The sequence below is a fragment of the Lathyrus oleraceus genome, chromosome 2 (genome assembly GCF_024323335.1).
Source record: "Lathyrus oleraceus cultivar Zhongwan6 chromosome 2, CAAS_Psat_ZW6_1.0, whole genome shotgun sequence".
Lineage (NCBI taxonomy): Eukaryota > Viridiplantae > Streptophyta > Magnoliopsida > Fabales > Fabaceae > Lathyrus > Lathyrus oleraceus.
Window position 1 is genome coordinate 220,992,588 of NC_066580.1, and position 24,841 is coordinate 221,017,428.

The 24,841-nt window shown below is 37.3% G+C and overlaps 1 protein-coding gene and 2 non-coding genes across 3 annotated transcripts in view; 2 read left to right on the forward strand and 1 right to left on the reverse strand.

The window, feature by feature from the left end:
- Positions 1 to 682: 682 nt before the first annotated feature.
- The window catches only part of LOC127122661 (uncharacterized), a 73,201-nt gene continuing 49,042 nt past the window's right edge, over positions 683 to 24,841 (forward strand). Inside the window, exon 1 of the mRNA XM_051052961.1 lies at positions 683 to 920. Coding sequence (XP_050908918.1) covers positions 683 to 920 — 238 coding nt within the window. The remainder of the gene's footprint in view (positions 921 to 24,841) is intronic.
- On the reverse strand, positions 5,948 to 6,054 carry LOC127124171 (small nucleolar RNA R71). The gene has a single exon (XR_007803798.1). It is a non-coding gene; the product is annotated as a small nucleolar RNA R71 (small nucleolar RNA).
- Positions 14,929 to 15,035, forward strand: LOC127125114 (small nucleolar RNA R71). The gene has a single exon (XR_007804574.1). It is a non-coding gene; the product is annotated as a small nucleolar RNA R71 (small nucleolar RNA).

Consider the following 24,841-nt stretch of genomic DNA (forward strand, 5'->3'; position numbering starts at 1 on the left):
TTGGTTCTACGACATCATGAAATTCTTATAGAACCAAGAGTACCATGTGGACGCATCCATCACCAACAAGAAGTATCTTCGGAAACTATCATCCAAATTCTTCTTAAGTGGGGGGGTATTATACAAGATAAATTATTATTAGGTTCTGCTTAGATGTGTGAACAAGCAAGAAGCAAACCAGATTATAATGGAAATTCACGAAGGATCCTTTGGGACACATTCCAATGGGAACACTATGGCAAATAATATCTTAAGGGTCGGATACTATTGGATAACTATAGAGGTTGATTGTCATCGCCACGTCCAAACATGCCACAAGTTCCAGATCTACGCCGACAAGATCCATGTGCCGCCAACGCCGCTCAATGTCGTAACATCACCTTGGCCTTTCGCCATGTGGGGTGTTGACGTGATCGGATTCATAAAGCCAACTACCTAGAATGGACACCGCTTCATCCTTGTAGCCATTGACTAATTCACAAAATGGGCAGAAGCAGCCTCGTACACCAACGTTACCAGACAAGTGGTGAATCAATTCCTCAAGAAAGAAATCATCTTCCATTATGGGGTCCCCAACAAGATCATTATTGATAATAGATCTAACCTCAATAATAAAATGATGAAAGAGATATGCCAAAATTTCAAGATCGACCACCATAACTCATTGCCTTATAGGCCTAAGATGAATGGAATTGTTGCGGAAGCTTGCAAAAACATTAAGAATATCGTGCAAAAGATGGTGGAAACCTACAAAGATTGGCATGAAATTCTCCCATTCGCATTACATGGTTATCATACTTCAGTACGCACTTCCAATGGGGAAACTTCTTTCTCCCTTGTGTATGGCATGGATGCAGTCTTGTCGGTCGAAGTAGAGATTCCTTCCTTAAGGATTTTGACCGATGTTAAGCTTGATGAAGGTGAGTGAGTACAAGCCTTATTTGACCAACTAAACCTTATTGATGAGAAACACTTGACAACCATCTGCCACGACCAACTTTATCAAAAACGCATCAAGAGGGTTGATGCGGTGTTTCTAAAGTATACGAACGCGTCAGAGTAATATAATAGATTGTTGAATCCACAGAGACCAAGTGGCAATCTATCGTTATCTATTGTTATGGTGTTTATCAAAGGCAATCAAAATAGGTGTTTTTGGAATGTGCAACGAAAAGTAAAATGTTGAATAAAGATTAATTAATAAAGACAGGGTCGAATGTAATTCACGTAATCAATTAATAATCCAAGTACTTGCTAATAGAATTACTTATGGGCAATGTTTCCTACTTTGAAAAGAACTAATTTAACAGGAACTGCCGCTTTCGCGTATTCAGACCTGAGTTGTACTCCCTAATCAAACCCTCTTATTGTCACTTATAAAAAGGCGTGCATTGCGTTAGAGTAGTAAACCTATTTTTAAGAAATATAGTATCTTGACTAAGTTGAAAAGTATTATAACCTGGATTTCTAACCAAAAGAGGTTCTCACGAACCAGACTCTAAACTTATAAACGCGTCCGAAAATAGTTTTAAGATCTCTTTTCTTCTTAAGTTAAAAACTCCTAATGAACTAAACAAAGCGCTTTCGCTGTTTTTGAAATAGTAAAAAACAATTAAGTTTAGATAAACGTTGGACGGCTTTCGATCTTACCCAACGGAATTGAAGTGCGGGAAAACTTAAGTTGAAAGTTAAAATAGCCTTTAAGTGTTTCTACTAACAATTGTACGGATTATCGATTCAATTACGATCCTTACATTCTAACCTTATAAATTTAGTTAGACATGGTAAAGTAAAAGTGCATTAATTTAAATAAAAGTACTGCGAGTGCGGAAAGTAAATAAAAGTAGTGCGAGTGCGAGAAATAAATAATTTAAAGCGAGTGCGGGAAATAAATAAAGTAAAGCGAGTGTGGGAAATAAATAAAGTAAAGCGAGTGCGAGGAAATAAATAAAGTAAACCGAGTGCGGGAAAATAAATAAGATAAAGACAAGTAATAAAAACCTGCTCCAATCGGAGGGTTGAGTAAATTGCAAAGCGGAAATGAAAATGGCGGTAGGATTAACTTCTTTCCAAAGTGCTCCAAACTCGATTACAGACTCTATCACAGACTCGATTACACAATTGTGGTAACACTCCAATGCGAAGCGATTACCACTTTATAATACTGAATATATGCCTAATTGAAACAAAGTTGCTCTGAGTTTGCCTCTGCTCTAAGTTTGGATGATTGTAAAAGTGATTTCGAGTTTCTATTTATAAGCAAGTAAAAAGATGGAAATGACAAGGATGCCCTTCAACTTGAAAATGGGAGGGAAAACTTTTCCTCTTGTGGCGCCCGCCACAAGGCCATGGCGCCTGCCACAAGGCCAATCTGAGGCGCCTTAGTGGAAGTAGTGGAGAACGTGGAAGTTGAGGGAAGTTGAGCTTGGACACCTCATGGCAGGGTCTATGGCGCCAGCCATGGGGTAGGCCACAAGTACAAAATGCTGAATTTTAGGGTTATTGGCTCTTTTTCGCTCCTTTTCTCGATCGCGGCTCCGATTAAAGTAAAAACCTGAAAACAAAGGAAAACATAGCAATAACACAACAAAATAACAATAAAACAACTAGAATGCATGTGAAATCGGAGTCGAAAATACGGTAAATTTCATTGTTATCAAACTCTCCCACACTTAAACCTTTGTTTGTCCTCAAGCAAAACATTAAAAAGCTCATAAAAGAAAATTTGTGTCAACGAGTGCTTCAGGTAAAAATTCTAAGTTCATGTCGGGATGCAGTGATAGGTACTAACTGAGTGAACTAAGGGTATCATGATGACACTGATCCGCAAATACGGACATAAACTTCATTCCTATATTAACCAACCCATATTATCCCACAATACCTAGGCCTGCCTCTTCAATTTCACATGCATTCTAGTTGTTTTATTGTTATTTTGTTGTGTTATTTCTAGACTCTATCGTCTTTTCTTTATTGTTTTTCTCGTTTTTCTTTGCTGTTTTTAGATAGTTTATTTATTTTTATTTCCTTTTAGTTGTTTATTTTGCTTTTTAGTATAATGCATGAGTCTGTTTTTAGATAGCAAAAAGGCAACTCCGGTATAGGTGACCCTCACAAAGTCATTTAAACCAAAGAATTGTAAAAAAATTCTACAAAAAGAAAAAGAAAAAGAAAAACTTACCCATTGTTAGTTGGTTTAGAGGTATCTGGCACTGAACTCGGTAGGGCGGATTACGATCCGATCCCCCACAACTACAGTTAGGTCCAATAAAAGGGTTTACACATATTTATGTGCCAGAAACCCCATGCTCAGATCATAATCACTAACAGTCCACTCTACTATGAAGCATGTACGGATAACGGGCTTAATGTGATTGCGCCTGAATGAAAAGGACACAAAAAGAGATGAAGAGGCAGGCCTAGGTATTGTGGGATAATATGGGTTGGTTAATATAGGAATGAAGTTTATGTCCGTATTTGCGGATCAGTGTCATCATGATACCCTTAGTTCACTCAGTTAGTACCTATCACTGCATCCCGACTTGAACTTAGAATTTTTACCTGAAGCACTCGTTGACACAAATTTTCTTTTATGAGCTTTTTAATGTTTTGCTTGAGGACAAGCAAAGGTTTAAGTGTGGGAGAGTTTGATAACACTGAAATTTACCGTATTTTCGACTCTGATTTCACATGCATTCTAGTTGTTTTATTGTTATTTTGTTGTGTTATTGCTATGCTTTCCTTTGTTTTCAGTTTTTTACTTTAATCGGAGCCCCGATCTAGAAAAGGAGCGAAAAAGAGCCAAAAACCCTAAAATTCAGCATTTTGTACTTGTGGCCTACCCCATGGCTGGCGCCATAGACCATGCCATGACGTGTCCAAGCTCAACTTCCCTCAACTTCCACGTTCCCCACTACTTCCACTAAGGCGCCTCAGATTGGCCTTGTGGCGGGCGCCATGGCCTTGTGGCGGGCGCCACAAGAGGAAAAGTTTTTCCTCCCATTTTCAAGTTGAAGGGCATCCTTGTCATTTCCATCTTTTTACTTGCTTATAAATAGAAACTCGAAATCACTTTTACAATCATCCAAACTTAGAGCAGAGGCAAACTCAGAGCAACTTTGTTTCACTTAGGCATATATTCAGTATTATAAAGTGGTAATCGCTTCGCATTGGAGTGTTACCACAATTGTGTAATCGAGTCTGTGATAGAGTCTGTAATCGATTTTGGAGCACTTTTGGAAGGAAGTTAATCCTGCCGCCATTTTCATTTCCGCTTTGCAATTTACTCAACCCTCCGATTGGAGCAGGTTTTTATTACTTGTCTTTATCTTATTTATTTTCCCGCACTTGCTTTACTTTATTTATTTCCCGCACTCGCTTTACTTTATTTATTTCCTCGCACTCGCTTTACTTTATTTATTTCCCGCACTCGCTTTACTTTATTTATTTCCCGCACTCGCTTTACTTTATTTATTTCCTCGCACTCGCTTTAAATTATTTATTTCTCGCACTCGCACTACTTTTATTTACTTTCCGCACTCGCACTACTTTTATTTAAATTAATGCACTTTTACTTTACCATGTCTAACTAAATTTATAAGGTTAGAATGTAAGGATCGTAATTGAACCGATAATCCGTACAATTGTTCGTAGAAACACTTAAAGGCTATTTTAACTTTCAACTTAAGTTTTCCCGCACTTCAATTCTGTTGGGTAAGATTGAAAGTCGTCCAACATTTATCTAAACTTAATTGTTTTTAACTATTTCAAAAATAGCGAAAGCGCTTTGTTTAGTTCATTAGGAGTTTTTAACTTAAGAAGAAAAGAGATTTTAAAACTATTTTCGGACGCGTCTATAAGTTTAGAGTCTGGTTCGTGAGAACCTCTTTTGGTTAAGAAATCCAGGTTATAATACTTTTCAACTTAGTCAAGATACTATATTTCTTAAAAATAGGTTTACTACTCTAACACAATGCGCGCCTTTTTATAAGTGACAATAAGAGGGTTTGATTAGGGAGTACAACTCGGTTCTGAATACGTGAAAGCGACAGTTCCTGTTAAATTTGTTCTTTTCAAAGTAGGAAACATTGCCCATAAGTAATTCTATTAGCAAGTACTTGGATTATTAATTGATTACGTGAATTACATTCGACCCTATCTTTATTAATTAATCTTTATTCAACACTTTACTTTTCGACCCTGTCTTTATTAATTAATCTTTATTCAACACTCCAAAAACACCTATTTTGATTGCCTTTGATAAACACCATAACAATAGATAACGATAGATTGACACTTGGTCTCTGTGGATTCGACAATCTTTTATATTACTATGACGCGTTCGTATACTTGCGAAACACCGCATCATGTTTTTGGCGCCGTTGTTGGGGACCAATTTCGTCAAATTTCATTTTCCTGTTGTTATATCATTTAGACATAGTCTATTTCCCGCCGGTCATTGCGAAGAACTCGCAGCACCGGAAGTTTAAGCTTAGTATACCCTCTGGCGGAACCTGAACGTTACGCTCGCGCATGTTTATTCTTTCATAGAATTAAGAGAGCTATGGCCGAAGATCAAAACCAAAGACCTCTTAGAGATTTCGCTCAACCATAAAATGAAGAACCTAGTTCTAGTATAGTAAACCCAACCATCCCAACTAATAATTTTGAACTTAAACCAGCCCTGTTGCAACTAGTGCAACAGAGACAATTCGCAGGTCTCGCTACTGAAAACCCAAACCAACATTTAAAAATATTTCTTCAATTAGCAGACACTTTTAAAACCAATGGAGCTTCTCCTGAGGCAATACGTTTAAGATTATTTCCTTTTTCCCTCAGAGATAAAGCTCTATCTTGGTTATATTCCCTTCCACCCAATTCCATTACGACTTGGGATAATCTTAGAAGAGTTTTTCTTGCTAGATACTTTCCCCCGAGTAAGACCGCCGTTCTTCGAAACCATATAACTAGATTTACCCAAAACCAAGGAGAATCTTTGTTCGAAGCTTGGGAGAGATATAAAGAGTTATTACGAGCATGCCCACATCATGGTTTAGAAAATTGGTTAATCATTCAAACCTTCTATAATGGGCTTCACTATAACACAAAGATGACCATCGACGCTGCCGCAGGCGGTACGCTGATGAACAAACCTTATCCTGAAGCTAGTGCCCTCATCGAAGATATGGCTCAAAACCATCAATCATGGGGAGTCGAACGAGCGACAGTTAAGAAGAAGGAAGCCCAAGGAGGAGTGCATGAACTAAGATCTATAGACATGATGCAAGCTAACATGGACGCATTAGCCCTCAAAGTCGAGCATATGTGCATAAACCCGAATACTGTAGCCGCAGTTTCGTCGGGTTGTGAGATATGTGGAACCAAAGGACACCAATCTGCAGAATGCAGTCTATTAAACGAAACCCACTCTGAGCAAGTGAACTACACCCAAGGGAACCCATATTCGAATACCTATAAACCTGGATGGAGGAATCACCCGAACTTCTCCTATAAAAACAATAACCCTATTCAAAATAATGCACCTCCGAGACCTAGTTATCAAGCCCCAAGATCAAATCAACCTATGCAACCCGTACCACTAAAGCCGAGCCTTGAGAAAATTATGGAAAATTTTATCACCGCTCAAACCCAACAAAACAAGGAGTTCATGAACTAGAACATTCATGTCAACGAATTGATTACTCAGTTAGGAACCAAGGTTGACCAAATAATTACTCATACCAGGATGCTTGAAACCCAGATCTCTCAGGTAGCTTTAAACCAAGCCCCTCAGACTACACCTGGAGGACAATTCCCTGGACAACCTCAACAAAATCCGAGAGGACAAGCCAATGCCATCACCCTACAAAGTGGGAACGCTTACGATGAGCCACCAAACCCTAGATTGAGTGAACCCGAAACTTCTAAGGAAAGTACCAAACCCACGGACGAAGTAAAGGAACCACAGGAATCTGAAAACCAGGAAGGTCGAGAAAAAGAAGAAGAACCTAAAGATAAAACTTATGTACCACCCCCGCCATATAAACCACCTATACCATATCCGTAAAGACTCAAACAAACCCAGATTAATAAACAGTATCAAAAATTTATTAAAGTTATAGAAAAACTTCATGTAGAAATCCCTTTCACATAAGCCATCACCCAAATACCTTTCTATGCAAAGTTTCTCAAAGACATCCTTACCAATAAACGTAGACTTGACGATCCGAAGCCTTTGGAATGTAATGCTATTTCCGAGGACAAATTATCAAAGAAAGATAAAGATCCTGGAAATTTCTCCATTCCTTGCCTTTTGGGTAATCATGTCATCGAAAAAGCTTTTCTAGACTTAGGAGCTAGTGTGAGCCTAATGCCTTTAGCAGTTTGTGAGAGGTTAAACTTAGGAGAATTACAGCCCACTAAGATGTCACTTCAGTTAGCCGATAGATCTGTTAAGTATCCGATAGGCATTTTAGAAGATGTTCCTGTTAGGATAGGTCAGTTATTTATCCCTATTGATTTTGTTGTCATGGACATCAAAGAGGACAATGATATACCAATCCTTCTAGGTAGACCATTCTTATCGACTGCAGGAGCCATAATAGATGTCAAGAAAGGAAAGTTGACATTTGAGGTAGGTGACGAGAAAATAGAATTTATACTTTCGAAATTTCTTATGGCACCTGTGATGGGAGACTCGTGTTATGCCTTAGATATCATTGATGAATGTGTTAGAGAATTAGAACAAAGAGAAATTATAAAAACAATTAAGTTACCATCAACTCTCATAAGGGAAGATGATGACTTTAAGAAACCCTACATCGATGATAACCTTTACGAATGTTTATCCCTTATTCCAGATCCTATGCCATGCCCTAAGAAACCAATCTTAGAACTTAAGGAACTGCCTAAGAACCTGAGATATGAGTTCCTCGATGAAGAGATGAACCGTCCAGTTATAGTTAGTGCTACCTTGAGCCAAGAGGAAATGAACCAACTTTTAGACGTTTTACAAAGAAGATATAAGCCCATCCGTATGCATGCATCGGATTTCGCTCGAAGAAGATTCAAAACCCTCCAGAGAACATCAGAGAAGAATAAACCCTATAATGAGTTATGTTATTAAAAAAGAAGTTCTTAAGTTACTTAAGGCAGGTATCATCTACCAGATCTCTGATAGTAAGTGGGTGAGCCCTGTGCATGTAGTACCTAAAAAGGAGGGCATCACAGTCGTGCAAAACGATAAAGGCGAACATGTAGCAAAACGTTTAGAAGGAGGATGGCGGATGTGTATAGATTATAGAAGATTAAATAAAGCAACTAGGAAGGATCATTTCCCTTTACCATTTATAGACCAAATATTGGAGCGTCTAGCCAGACACTCTTACTTCTGTTATCTAGATGGATACTCTAGATTCTTCCAAATACCTATCCACCCCGAAGATCAAGAAAAAACTACCTTTACATGCCCTTATGGAACTTTTGCCTACAGACGAATGCCATTCGGCCTCTGTAATGCCCCAGCTACTTTCCAACGCTGCATGATGTCAATCTTCACAGATTACCTAGATGGTATCATGGAAGTGTTTATGGATGATTTCTCGGTTTGCGGACTTGATTTCCATAATTGTCTCGCTAACCTTGAGAAAATCCTGGAGAGATGCGTGGAGGGGAACCTCGTGCTAAACTGGGAAAAATGTCATTTCATGGTAACCGAAGGAATAGTTTTAGGACTTATAGTTTCCGAAAAAGGTATATAGGTAGATAAAGCTAAAATAGAAGTTATAGAAAACCTAAAACCACCAAAAACCATCAGAGAAGTCCGAAGCTTTCTTGGACACGCTGGATTCTACCGGCGTTTTATTAAGGACTTCTCCAAAATAACCAAACCTTTAACTGGACTTTTAATGAAAGATGCTGAATTCATTTTCGATGAAAAATGTAATGACGCATTTAATCTTTTAAAGCAAGCGTTAATCTCAGCACCCATTATGAAACCACCCGATTGGTAGGAACCTTTTGAGATAATGTGCGATGCTAGTGATTATGCAGTTGAAGCCGTTCTAGGACAAAGGAAAGATAAAAAATTACATGCCATTTATTATGCCAGTAGAACCCTAGATGCTGCCCAACTTAACTACGCAACAACTGAAAAAGAATTACTCGTTGTAGTTTTCGCTATAGACAAATTTAGATCTTATCTTGTAGGAGCAAAAATTATAGTTTACACCGATCATGTTGCCATTCGTTACCTATTAAGTAAAAAAGATGCCAAGCCCAGGTTACTCCGATGGATTCTATTACTACAAGAGTTTGATTTAGATATAAGAGATAAAAAAGGCACTGAAAATGTAGTAGCTGATCACCTTTCTAGGCTAGAACATCTAAAACTTGAACTAGTACCCATAAATGATGACTTCGCCTATGATAGATTGATAGCTAGAGTAGAAACCATTGAAGATAATAACCTAGATCCTTATGAGCACCTCAAAATTCCTTAGCAATAAGTAACGTACCCTGGTATGCAGACTTCGTTAATTACCTAGCTGCTGATATAGTCCCCCCTGATCTTGACTACCACCGAAAAAAGAAATTCTTCCACGATGTGAGAAACTTCTATTGGGACGAACCGCTCCTTTTCAAAAGAGGTAAAGGTGGCATTTTTCGCTGTTGTGTTCCAGAAGAAGAGGTAAATAGTATTATCGAGCATTGTCATTCTGCACCGTATGGTGGACATGCGAGCACCTCTAAGACATACGCCAAGATTCTTCAAGCTGGCCTATTCTGGCCTACCATGTGGCGTGATGTCTATGCTTGCATTGTCAAATGTGATAGATGCCAACGCACTGGAAACATTTCAAGGCGTGATGAAATGCCTCTAAGAAACATTCAGGAAGTAGAACACTTCGACGTATGGGGTATAGATTTCATGGGACCTTTCCCACCATCCTTAGGGAACAGGTATATCTTAGTAGTTGTAGACTATGTGTCTAAGTGGATTGAAGCTATAGCTGCACCCACAAACGACACTAGGGTAGTAATCAAACTATTTAAAAACTATATATTCCCTAGATTTGGAACACCACGTTTAGTCATAAGCGATGGAGGATCACACTTCATATCGAGAATATTTGACAAACTTTTAAGAAAATATGGAGTTAGGCATAGAGTAGAAACACCATACCACCCACAGACTAGTGGCCAAGTAGAAGTATCTAATAGGGAGATAAAACAAATCCTAGAGAAAACTGTTTCTATTTCTAGGAGAGACTGGTCTCAGAAGCTTCAAGAAGCATTATGGGCCTATAAAACCGCTTTCAAAACCCTTATAGGAACTACTCCTTATCAACTAGTTTATGGAAAATCCTGTCACTTACCGTTCGAATTAGAGCATAAGGCCTATTAGGCCATTAAGACTTTGAATTTAGACTACCTAGCCGCTGGAGGAAAGCGTACCCTAGACATTCATAAATTAGAAGAACTTACGCAATCTGCCTACGAGAATGCAAAAATATATAAAGAGAGGACAAAAGCCTATCATGACAAAAGAATAGTAAAGAAAAACTTCAATATAGGCGATTTTGTTCTCCTTTTCAACTCTAGGTTACGAATCTTCCTTGGAAAGCTACGCTCAAGATGGACTGGCCCATTCGAAGTATCCAAGATTCTGAGATCCGGAGCCGTGGAAATCAAGAACGAAACCTGTAGTCCATTCATTGTAAATGGACAAAGACTGAAGCTCTACAAAGGAGGAGACATTCCAACATACTACTCAAGCCACACGCTGATTGATCCACCAATTCCTACTACTACAGGTGTATAGATTCTAATCGTCAAGCTAATGACGTTAAACAAGCGCTACGTGGGAGGCAACCCATGGTTTTTCTTTCATTTTACTTTTTCGCATTTATTTAATTTTATTTTTATTTTATTTTATCATATTTTGCATTGAGACTAAAATTTGAATGGTCTGCACTTTCAGGATCACTTTCTTAACTTTTACAGGATGCAGGATTTCGATGACATGCACGTGGCCTATAGAGATAATGCTCAGAGAGAGCGCTACATCGCTCTGTATCAGTGCCCTATGGCACCCACACGTTATCCTGATCAGCACTGTATGGAGGCACTGAGTATCGAGCCGAGTATCCGATTCCTTAGCCACCAGTTTCACTGGGACGAGTTTGCTGATGACTTGAGTAACACCTACAGGAACCTGACGCTGGAGTTCCTGAGTTCATTGGAGTTGAGTACTCTTTCATCCAGAAAGAGTTCGGCGACCTTTTGGGCTTCCAGACCACTCCTGATGCTATCCCGGAGGCACCTATGAGATATTTTCTAGGTAAGGAGGTTGAGAAGTTTTGGAGTGATATATCAGGTGGCGGAAGCCAGGATCCATCTACACAGTTGTCTCATGTTATACATAACCCTGCCTTCAGATACTTTCAGATGATATTAGCACATTCTTTCCTGGGAAGGCCGGATGCAGAGACACTACTGAGTGAAGAGGAGATCTTCCTATTATTTTGTGCATCCTAGTCTCGCCCAGTAGAATGTGGGAACTTTTTATTATACAGTCTCAGCGGTATCTCCAGATCTACCGAAGGAGTCATCCATGTTGGCGGAATCATCACACAGATTGCTGTCGCTTTAAGTCTGTCTCGCAAGTTGTTACATCTTCGGACCTACTGTGGGTACACCACCATGGACATCGACTTCTGTTTGACCAGAGGGTTGATGAGGAGAGCCTCTTTCCACCCATGTCAGTTCTGATTGCTAGTCGACAGCGAGGCTATCCACTATTTCACACTGCCAGATCCTATGATGACCAGTGTGCATGATCCAGCGAATTGGAGTTATGCTCTAGAGGGCCAGGGAGAGACCGTTGAGGAGCCGAGATCACCCCCCATTGCTGAATAAACGCCTACACCACCATCTCCCAGAATCACTGTTTTCTCTAATAATCTTTCATTGCAGACCCCCGACATCCGCACCCAGATTGCTGAGTGTCGTAGAGAGATCGCAGAGCTTAGACAGGAGGTGGTTGACCTCACTTTACAGATGGGAGTGTCTGATCTCACCCATGCTACAGAAGCCGACTGTCTATATCAGGAGATCGCAGAGCTCAGGCAGGAAGTAGCCACGCTCCGTGGATCCACTCAGGAAGATGACATCCCCACTATATGATCTCACCATTCCATCTTATTTTATCTTTCTTTTATTTTTCTCGTATTTACATAACCCATCTTATATTATCGCATTTGGAATATTATATAAACTACATCTATACATCGATATTTCTACTTTTATCTATATATGTCTTATGTTTGTTTTATTTGCATTTTTTATTTTAGTTGTTTATTTATTTATTAGTCTAATATTTAATTTTTGTTTCATTTTTATTTTATTTTTACTTCTACAAAAATTATGCAAGCCAATGATGCTAGGAAAATCACAAAACAAATGTTATCCAGACCCCCGGCCACGGCGCCAAAAACATGATCTTCGGGGTGGATAGGTATTTGGAAGAATCCAGAGTATCCATCTAGATAACAGAAGTAAGAGTGTCTGGCTAGACGCTCCAACATTTGGTCTATAAATGGTAAAGGGAAATGATCCTTCCTAGTTGCTTTATTTAATTTTCTATAATCTATACACATCCGCCATCCTCCTTCTAAACGTTTTGCTACATGTTCGTCTTTATCGTTTTGCACGACTGTGATGCCTCCCTTTTTAGGTACTACATGCACAGGGCTCACCCACTTAATATCAGAGATCTGGTAGATGATACCTGCCTCAAGTAACTTAAGAACATCCTTCTTAACGACATCACTCATTATAGGGTTTATTCTTCTCTGATGTTCTCTGGAGGGTTTTGAATCTTCTTCTAGCGAAATCCGATGCATGCATACGGATGGGCTGATACCTTTCAGGTCAGAGATATTATATCCTAAGGTTGAGGGATATCTTCGTAAAACGTATAAAAGTTGGTTCGTTTCCTCTTGGCTCAAGGTAGCACTAACTATAATTGGACGGTTCATCTCTTCATCGAGGAACTCATATCTCAGGTTCTTAGGCAATTCCTTAAGTTCTAAGGTTGGTTTCTTAGGGCATGGCATAGGATCTGGAGTAAGGGATAAACATTCGTAAAGGTTATCATCGATGTAGGGTTTCTTAAAGTTATCATCTTCCCTTATGAGAGTTGATGGTAACTTAATTGTTTTTATAATTTCTTTTTGTTCTAATTCTCTAACACATTCATCAATGATATCTAAGGCATAACACGAGTCTCCCATCACAGGTGCCATAAGAAATTTCGAAAGTATAAATTCTATTTTCTCATCACCTACCTCAAATGTCAACTTTCCTTTCTTGACATCTATTATGACTCCTGCAGTCGATAAGAATGGTCTACCTTGAAGGATTGGTATATCATTGTCCTCTTTGATGTCCATGACAACAAAATCAGTAGGGATAAATAACTGACCTATCCTAACAGGAACATCTTCTAAAATGCCTATCGGATACTTAACAGATCTATTGGCTAACTGAAGTGACATCTTAGTGGGCTGTAATTCTCCTAAGTTTAACCTCTCACAAACTGCTAAAGGCATTAGGCTCACACTAGCTCCTAATTCTAGAAAAGCTTTTTCGATGACATGATTACCCAAAAGGCAAGGAATGGAGAAATTTCCAGGATCTTTATCTTTCTTTGCTAATTTGTCCTCGGAAATAGCATTACATTCCAAAGGCTTCGGATCGTCAAGTCTACGTTTGTTGGTAAGGATGTCTTTGAGAAACTTTGCATAAGAAGGTATTTGGGTGATGGCTTCTGTGAAAGGGATTTCTACATGAAGTTTTTCTATAACTTTAATAAATTTTTGATACTGTTTTTTGATCTGGGTTTGTTTGAGTCTTTGCGGATATGGTATAGGTGGTTTATATGGTGGGGGTGGTACATAAGTTTTATCTTTAGGTTCTTCTCCTTTTTCTCGACCTTCCTGGTTTTCAGATTCCTCTGGTTCCTTTACTTCGTCCGTGGGTTTGGTATATTCCTTAGAAGTTTCGGGTTCACTCAATCTAGGGTTTGGTGGCTTATCATAAGCGTTCCCACTTCGTAGGGTGATGGCATTGGCTTGTCCTCTCGGATTTTGTTGAGGTTGTCCAGGGAATTGTCCTCCAGGTGTAGTCTGAGGTGCTTGGTTTAAAGCTACCTGAGAGATCTGGGTTTCAAGCATCTTGGTATGAGTAACTATATGGTCAACCTTGGTTCCTAACTGAGTAATCAATTCGTTAACATGAATGTTCTGGTTCATGAACTCCTTGTTGTGTTGGGTTTGAGCGGTGATAAAATTTTCCATAATTTTCTCAAGGCTCGGCTTTAGTGGTACGTGTTGCATAGGTTGATTTGATCTTGGGGCTTGATAACTAGGTCTCGGAGGTGCATTATTTTGAATAGGGTTATTGTTTTTATAGGAGAAGTTCGGGTGATTCCTCCATACAGTGTTATAGGTATTCGAATATGGGTTCCCTTGGGTGTAGTTCACTTGCTCAGAATGGGTTTCGTTTAATAGACTGCATTCTGCAGATTGGTGTCATTTGGTTCCACATATCTCTCAATCCGACGAAACTGCAGCTACAGTATTCGGGTTTATGCACATATGCTCGACTTTGAGGGCTAATGCGTCCATTTTAGCTTGCATCATGTCTGTAGAGCTTAGTTCATGCACTCCTCCTTGGGCTTCCTTCTTCTTAACTGTCGCTCGTTCGACTCCCCATGATTGATGGTTTTGAGCCATATCTTCGATGAGGGCACTAGCTTCAGGATAACGTTTGTTCATCAGCGTACCCCCTGCGACAGCGTCGATGGTCATCTTTGTGTTATAGTGAAGTCCATTATAGAAGGTTTGAATGATTAACCAATTTTCTAAACCATGATGTGGGCATGCTCGTAACAACTCTTTACATCTCTCCCAAGCTTCGAACAACGATTCTCCTTGGTTTTGGGTAAATCTAGTTATATGGTTTCGAAGAACGGCGGTCTTACTCGGGGGAAAGTATCTAGCAAGAAAAACTCTTCTAAGGTTATCCCAAGTTGTAATGGAATTGGGTGGAAGGGAATCTAACCATGATAGGGCTTTATCTCTGCGGGAAAAAGGAAATAATCTTAAACGTATTGCCTCAGGAGAAGCTCCATTGGTTTTAAAAGTGTCTGCTAATTGAAGAAATATTTTTAAATGTTGGTTTGGATTTTCAGTAGCGATACCTGCGAATTGTCTCTGTTGCACTAGTTCAACAGGGCTGGTTTAAGTTCAAAATTATTAGCTGGGATGGTTGGGTTTACTATACTAGAACTAGGTTCTTCATTTGATGGTTGAGCGAAATCTTTAAGAGGTCTTTGGTTTTGATCTTCGGCCATAGCTCTCTTAATTCTATGAAAGAATAAACGTGCGCGAGTGTAACGTTCAGGTTCCGCCAGAGGGTGTACTAAGCTTAAACTTCCGGTGCTGCGAGTTATTCGCATTGACCGGCGGGAAATAGACTAAGTCTAAACGATACAACAACAGGAAAAGGAAATTTGACGAAATTGGTCCCCGGCAACGGCGCCAAAAACTTGATGCGGTGTTTCGCAAGTATACGAACGCGTCAGAGTAATATAAAAGATTATCGAATCCACAAAGACCAAGTGTCAATCTATCGTTATCTATTGTTATGGTGTTTATCAAAGGCAATCAAAATAGGTGTTTTTGGAGTGTGCAACGAAAAGTAAAGTGTTGAATAAAGATTAATTAATAAAGACAGGGTCGAATGTAATTCACGTAATCAATTAATAATCCAAGTACTAGCTAATAGAATTACTTATGGGCAATGTTTCCTACTTTGAAAAGAACTAATTTAACAGGAACTGTCACTTTCGCGTATTCAGAACCGAGTTGTACTCCCTAATCAAACCCTCTTATTGTCACTTATAAAAAGGCGCGCATTGCGTTAGAGTAGTAAACCTATTTTTAAGAAATATAGTATCTTGACTAAGTTGAAAAGTATTATAACTTAGATTTCTTAACCAAAAGAGGTTCTCACGAACCAGACTCTAAACTTATAAACGCGTCCGAAAATAGTTTTAAAATCTCTTTTCTTCTTAAGTTAAAAACTCCAAATGAACTAAATAAAGCGCTTTCGCTGTTTTTGAAATAGTTAAAAACAATTAAGTTTAGATAAACGTTGGACGACTTTCGATCTTACCCAACGGAATTGAAGTGCGAGAAAACTTAAGTTGAAAGTTAAAATAGCCTTTAAGTGTTTCTACGAACAATTGTACGGATTATCGGTTCAATTACGATCCTTACATTCTAACCTTATAAATTTAGTTAGACATGGTAAAGTAAAAGTGCATTAATTTAAATAAAAGTAGTGTGAGTGCGGAAAGTAAATAAAAGTAGTGTGAGTGCAAAAAGTAAATAAAAGTAGTGTGAGTGCGAGAAATAAATAATTTAAAGCGAGTGCGAGGAAATAAATAAAGTAAAGCGAGTGTGGGAAATAAATAAAGTAAAGCGAGTGCGGGAAATAAATAAAGTAAAGCGAGTGCGAGGAAATAAATAAAGTAAAGCGAGTGCGGGAAATAAATAAAGTAAAGCGAGTGCGGGAAAATAAATAAGATAAAGACAAGTAATAAAAACCTGCTCCAATCGGAGGGTTGAGTAAATTGCAAAGCGGAAATGAAAATGGCAGCAGGATTAACTTCTTTCCAAAGTGCTCCAAACTCGATTACAGACTCTATCACAGACTCGATTACACAATTGTGGTAACACTCCAATGCGAAGCGATTACCAGTTTATAATACTGAATATATGCCTAAGTGAAACAAAGTTGCTCTGAGTTTGCCTCTGCTCTAAGTTTGGATGATTGTAAAAGTGATTTCGAGTTTCTATTTATAAGCAAGTAAAAAGATGGAAATGACAAGGATGCCCTTCAACTTGAAAATGGGAGGGAAAACTTTTCCTCTTGTGGCGCCCGCCACAAGGCCAATCTGAGGCGCCTTAGTGGAAGTAGTGGGGAACGTGGAAGTTGAGAGAAATTGAGCTTGGACACCTCATGGCAGGGTCTATGGCGCCAGCCATGGGGTAGGCCACAAGTACAAAATGCTGAATTTTAGGGTTTTTGGCTCTTTTTCGCTTCTTTTCTCGATCGGGGCTCTGATTAAAGTAAAAACCTGAAAACAAAGGAAAACATAGCAATAACACAACAAAATAACAATAAAACAACTAGAATGCATGTGAAATCGGAGTCGAAAATACGGTAAATTTCAGTGTTATCAAGGGCACATGACAAGAAGGTTTTCTCCCATAGCCTAAAGGCCGGAGACCTAGTATTGAAAAATATTCTTCCAATCCACACTGACCCATGGGGTAAATGGACGCCAAACAATGAAGGCCCATATGTTGTAAGAAAGGTTTTCTTTGGAGAAGCCTTAATCTTTGCAACTATGGATAGTGAGGATCTTCCATCCCCAGTGAATGTAGATATAGTAAAAAAGATACTATGCTTGAAAAAAAAGAGAGAAAAAAAGAAAGTCCGATAAGTTGAAAACCCGAAAGGGTGACTTATGCAAAAAATGGGTATCTTGGTAGACTGAAAACCCGAAAGGGAGGTCTAGGAAAAAATTAGGGATTTAATAAGAGCAAGAGGTTGCATCCCACAAGAAATCCTTCTTCATTACCTGACAAGTCAATTTTGTGGGTCCCCCAGCAAGTCAATCCTATCACCCTCCTTCTGAAAGCAATTTCAAAGGACGACCAATGGCATAGAGGCTATAGCAGAGTTGGAATTTGATGGAAACCCGAGATGTTTCATTGCCATTACAATTATCATTTTGTGTTTGCAATCACCTCTTTTAGGAATTGCTTCCTTTATACAAAATCACCCATTTTTTGGGGACCACTTATCAATAAAATCAGTTCCCTCACATGTGCTCCATGTTTTTACTTTTCCTGCTTTATCTATGAAATATGACTTTTTCTAAATAATATTACATTGGAAATTTTTGTTAAAAGACCATTTTAAAAAAAACAAAACGGAGACAACATCAAATTACATTTCTTTCATAAATTTTCTAAAGGTAACCAAAACGCATTTGGAATTTCATACCTGAGGGTGCCACACAGTCCTTTGGACTTGGCCAATCATTTCTCCCCCCAGAAGGAACTCCCAACCATTACATTCAGCGCTTGCATGGACGTCGAGATCCAATTTCTCAAGTACCGGAAAGTCAGTACACTTTCCCCAATCACCCATTTTAAGCCCAATAATCATTGGCATTCCCCAAATACACTCCCCTGCAAAGCCCAATCATACTTGGCATAACTTGCAAACCCTGCATTTCATACATTCCCCCGTGAAAGACTAAACATGTATTGACATACATAACATCACATCATAAGTATCTCCTTAACTTACTCAAATTAACTCATCAGAGTTCGGAATTTCCCAACCGTTGTTAGGAATTTTCCCTAATAAAATCAACGTTCATCCTCAAAAGATTTCCCAAGCAGAGTCGTGCGTTCCATCCGTTGCTAGGAATCATCGCTAAATTGTTTCGTTTCATTTCAAGTTTCCTCATAAAAGTCAGGTATTCTAGCCGTTGCTAAGAATTGTCACTGTACTTCTTCTATCCATAGAAATTCAACACCACATTTTCCCCTTTCCCCGCAGAGTCAGGTATTCTTAACCGTTGTTGAAAATCATCATTGAACTCTCCTTTTTTAGACTAGAGACATTTTGGGCTCATTCCCTAAGCCGAGTCAGATATTCATAGCCGAGAATCATCCTTGAATTTATGTATTCTCACTTGACTTATGTATTCTCCTCAGCAGAGTCAGGTATTCTAGTCGTTGCTAAGAATCGTCACTGAACTGTTTGATTTTCCCGGTGGATTTCAGGTATTCTAGCCATCGCTAAGAATCCTCATTGTACCTTCATGAAAAGTAGTATCTCCAGTCGAGTTAGGTATTCTAGCCGTCTCTAAGAATCGTCATTGTACCTTCGTGAAAAATTGTATCTCCAGTCGAGTCAGGTATTCTATCTGTTGCTAAGAATCGTCACTAAACAACCTTTTTTCCCCCTCAAGAGTCGGGTATTCTAGCTGTCGCTAGGAATCATCACCGTACCTTCTCTTTTCTCTCCAACTGGTTCAAATGTTACTGTCGTCGCTAGGCATCATCATTTGGAATCATTTATCATCCCCACTAAGTCAGGTATTCTAGCCATTGCTAAGAATCATCACTGAATTCGTTTGTTTGGCCCCTAATAGATGTTAGGTGTTCCAGCCGTTGCTAAGAAACACCGTATTGTTTTTCCTCAGCCGTTCCTATGAGTGGTCACCCTTGTTTTCATTCCCTAGTGGAGTTTTCTTCCCTCAATTTTCTTGGGGTTTTGACATCAAACTTTTCTCATTAAGAAGATGCTTAGGATGCATACATCACATTGCATGCATAATCATCATAATCATGCATAATCCCTAACAAATCCTAACATTGTCATCCTCCGGCAGGGCAAATTTCTAGTTACTCCCATTAGTATTTAATCCTCTCTTACCTTGAACACATTGGAAGTTGTCGCTATCCATATATTCAGGTCCGAGAAAATTAAATAGGGGCAATTATCATACCCCAAAATTCACCCTACCCTCATACAACTTTCATCTGATCCATGACCCTATTACACTTATATATATTCATTGTTCCATCACCATAATTGCATTAACATTCATAACCAAATGCATATTGCATGGACTCAAGGCATGGTGTTTACACCTGAGAGAAAACTTGAGTTTTCCGGTAAAGCTATAGAGAGAATACCTGCAAAAAAAAAGTGTAATCGATTACCCTAATAATGGTAATCAATTACACTTGCGAAAACAATAGCAGTAAGTCTGTTTTTTACATAAAATGACTTTTGTTTCACCCACTTACCCACTTGCTTTCCCTATAAATAGGGACATTATTTCCCCTCATTTTCCATGTTTTCTAGGCCCCAAAAGTTATATCCAAACATCATTAACCCTCTTCTCCAAACATAAATCAAAACAAAAAAAATATTTCTCTCCCAAAAGTAACCCCCCACCAACTTTTTTCCACTTCACCATTTTTTCCTTAAAACTTCCCACTCTCTAACACTCATAACTCATCCGTTTCACTAAGCCTCTATCATAAACACTTTCATCATAAACCCCTTGCTTCACATTCAAGCTCAACATTATTTCAACCTAGTTTTTTCACATTTTCGGGGTAATGATTTTATCTTTAACTTTTTAACTTTTTGATTATGTTTTTGATTGAAAAGTGATTGTTTGTTCTTGGTTGATCTTTTGAGAGGGTTTGGATTCAAGCTTGCAAAAAATGATTAACTTTGGTTTACACATTTTGTTTTGAGATTCTTGCTCTTACTACCTTTTTGTTCACCTTTTTGTGGTTGCTTTATGTTTGTTATCATTTACTTTTATTATTGACTTATTAAATTTGTTTAGTTAATGAGGTCTATTAGATCATGATCATGGTTATTTAGGGTTGATTAAATCTTCAATGTTTTAAACCTATTAATGATTGATCATTAGATAATTCATGATTCTTTGAAGCATTGATAGATTCCCTCTATTTAAACCATATTTGAGTCATTTGATGCATAGATGAAACCATGTTCTCTACATTAACTTGCTAATCCATTTTCTTATTGTTATTCTACTAACTACTAACCACTAACCACTAACTACTAACTTCTAGCATTTATATTATTGCACTTTATTTCCTTGCAATTTATTTTATTGTTCATTTTATTTCATTTACTTTATGTTTATGTTCATTATTTACCTATTCCTAACATTTACATTATTGCATTTTACTTCCTTACAATTTATTTTATTATTCACTTTATTTCAAATACTTTATGTTTATGTTTATTGTTATCTAACCACATAATTTACATTATGCTAATTTATTTACTCTTTTACTATCTTGCTAAATAAAAAAGGGGAGTAAAAACAAAAGAAAGAGAACAAATCATAATTGTTTAAAATATTGATAGATGAATTTAGTGTTGTATAACTTTCTTTATTACAAGTCTATTGTAAGGTGATTATTAATCATTTTCAATACTTTGCATCAATGATATGTTATCCCTTAATGTGTCATTTTTTGAGTTTTTGACCTATGAAAAAAGAGTCCTCAAAATGTTCATTTTGCACAATAACAAACCATTAATTATACTTCACTAAATTTGTTTATCATTAACCTTTTTTATTATAATTTTGATACTACTAACTTGTTATTTATTTTAATTTCATTTATATCCACAAACCATTATTATTGTGATATTGTCATTCTTTATCTTGTAATTTGCTTTTATGTCATTATCTTGTAATTTACATTCAAGTATTCATTATCATCATCATTGTACAAACTCATCATGCATGTTTATTTACTTGTTATTTATTTTATTGTCATCAAACATTAAAAACAACAAAAACATGATAAAAATTATGAGACCAAAAATATTCATTTCACTCTTAATCAACTTAGACTTAGAGAATTTCATTTTAGGACCTTTGCTTGAAGGTCTTTTCCTTATCTTTGTGATACTTTGTAAATGTTGGATTTTATTCGTAACTTACATGCATGTTATAAGAATGACATCATGGCACCACCTAAGGGGGATATGTTTGTAAGATCATTATCCTTTGTTTAGCATAGGTCACTTTTTGCACACACAAGGCTTCCTCTTGGGCTACCTTACAATGAGACCCTTTATTTTCTTGTTGGTTACTTTGCCTTTATATTACATAAGCCAAATTTCATAATCAAATAAAACAAACTCTTGATTCAACATCAAGTGGCATTTTCATAATCAAATTCAAAATACAATAGAATTACGATAATTATTGTGCACCACGAGCCTTAAGTGGTGGAGAATGACTAAGAATGGAGCATTCCTACCCTTACTCTGATTATTTTGGACACAAGACGCCTGGCTTTTTGTCTAGAATAGTCACCTCCGCCCATAGACTTTAGTATAATATAATCACAAACATTCTTTTCATAAAACCCTTATTCAAGGTAAAAACAATACAACTCATCAAACTCATTTTTGTGTCTTAGGGAATCTACCTGAAAACCCTTTTCTCAAAGGTAAAATCAACCAATACACAAACATTTTCTACTCTGAACTATGGAGCTCTGATTCCTCATCCCCGAATGAGTGATACGTAGGCATAAGGGCCTCAATCCTTGTCGAGCACTATGATAATAAAAACACCCCCTTTTTTCACACATATTCTTTTGAAAATAAAACAATGATAGATAAATCCCCATGTATGTAAAACAACCCAAATGATTCCCATGGAGTACCATGGACATGAGGGGTGTTAATACCTTCCCCTTGTGTAATCGACTTCCGAACTCAAATCTAGGTTGCGATACCGATTTCCTTATCCCTTTTAGCACTTCCCGTGCACGTCTCTGTTCGGAGGGTTTTATCGACTATTTTCCCTTGCCTCTCTGATAAAGGTACATAAATAAAATTCGATGGCGACTCTTCTGATTTTACCTCTCTTTGGCATCTCTTTAGTCCCGGTTTCATTATCGTGAAATCCCGGTAGCGACACACACTACAATACACCACACCACAAGACTCTGAAACTTGAAAGTCATAGAGAAGTTACTCTATCAAAATTATTAGACTTAGAATATCTTAACACTTGTATATTTTAGAAGTTCTTAAGTCTTAGAGTCTTTCTAAATTGTATTCTTTCTACACCTCTGATTGTATATCAAGTGTAGTATTTAACCAAATATCTTAACAATTTTTTATATAGTCATAAGTCTCTTGCTTTAATACTTGAGAATATGAAGTCTTTAGCTTGTGTGTTAGAGCAAGAAAGTCTCAAACTTGTGTGTTTGAGAAAGGAAGTCTTGAGCTTGTGTGCTTGAGCAAGAAAGTCTCAAACTTGTGTGTTTGAGGAAGGAAGTCTTATACTTGTGTGCGTAAGCAAAGAAGTATCTTGCTTGTGCGCTTGAGAATTTGTAATCGGTTTGTTTATAATGAAAATCCCGTGGAATTACAAGGGGACTATACTACTCTTAAGTTGTAAGAGGAACCATGATAATTGCATGTGTCTCTTTATTTACTTTACTTGCTTCTAAACTATATGTCATTGTTATCATCTATTTACATATGAGTCAGATTTATTTGCAGATATTGATATTGGTATTTAGAGTTTAGACTTTGAGTGGCTCTAATTCAAACTCTGAACTGAGTATTCGGAATCTGATTAAGATCAATCACAAGTAAGAGAAGAAAAAGTGTTATAAAACCCAACACAATTCAACCCCTCTTCTTGTGTTTTTCTCACCTTCACATACTATGTATTCTCTCCCAAAAGAGAAATTACATGGTCACACATAAGGACAAATTAAGGTGAGACAATAAATATGTGAGGCTTAATCGATTGTGCGTAAGTTAGAATTTACCTAAGTACAATATGTAACACCATAAGGTACGATGTACTTAAGTGAAATAAGGAACATTATAAGATACGATGTATTTAAATAAAATACAAAACACCATAATATGTGATGCACTTAAGTGAAATACAATAAAATGTAAGGTATGACGTGCTTAGTGATGTATTTAAATAAAATACAGAACACCATAGTATGTGATGCCAACCCAAACAAGAGGTTCAATAAATAAAACCCATGTGTTAAAGTATTTGTTGCTTGACCAAATTCGGTTTGTGAAATCCTAATCTCTCTCTCTCTCCTCTCTCTCGCTCTCTCTCTCTCTCTCTCGCTCTCTCTCTCTCTCTCTCTCTCTCTCTCTCTCTCTCTCTCTCTCTCGCTCTCTCTCTCTCTCTCTCTCTCTCTCTCTCTCTCTCTCTATATATATATATATATATATATATATTATATATATATATATATATATATATAATATATTATATATATATATATATATATATATATATATATAATATATATATATATATATATATATATATTAATATATATATATATATATATATATATATATATATATATATTATATATATATATATATATATATAATATATATATATATATATATATATATATATATATATATCAAAGTACTCATTCCTAGGATTTAACACTAATATTAAAAGCACTCTGTGTGGACTAAGTAGAGGTGTTATCATTCGTCTAATGCTCGTGATAGTTATCTGGATTCTACATCAACAGTTAGCTGCCATAAAGAGGTTAATATTCTATCACTGATCATTTCCATGCGTATGGATCAATTAAGGATTTTTTTTTTGTTTTCTGTTGTACTTTATATCATGATTTCCCTTAAGAAATTCCACGAAAACTCATTGGTATAATGTTTTTTTATTCCTTGTCTCCTCCAAAACTCATTAAAGTGCTCTGAAATAACCTCCAAGTTTCTATCATACCTTGACCTCAAATCTCATAGTTGTTTCTAGTCATGAAAGTCTTCACTATCTAATAATGAATGACACAATAATATTAGAACCTTTTAAAGTATATATACCATATATTACATACCTTTAAGCCATGATCACTCCACAATGCGAAATCTTCTACACCTCAAGTTCAACTCTAGTCCAATAACCTAGATTATCAAACATGATAATGGATATAAGAATATTTATAAGATCTGGAACATACCACATGTTATGTAGAAGGAACTCACGATCATCGAACATTTTAAATTTGGTCGTACCTACACCATGAACCTTGCAATCCTTATTGTCACCAAGGCAAACTACTCCACCTTACTTCAACTTCAAAGTCTG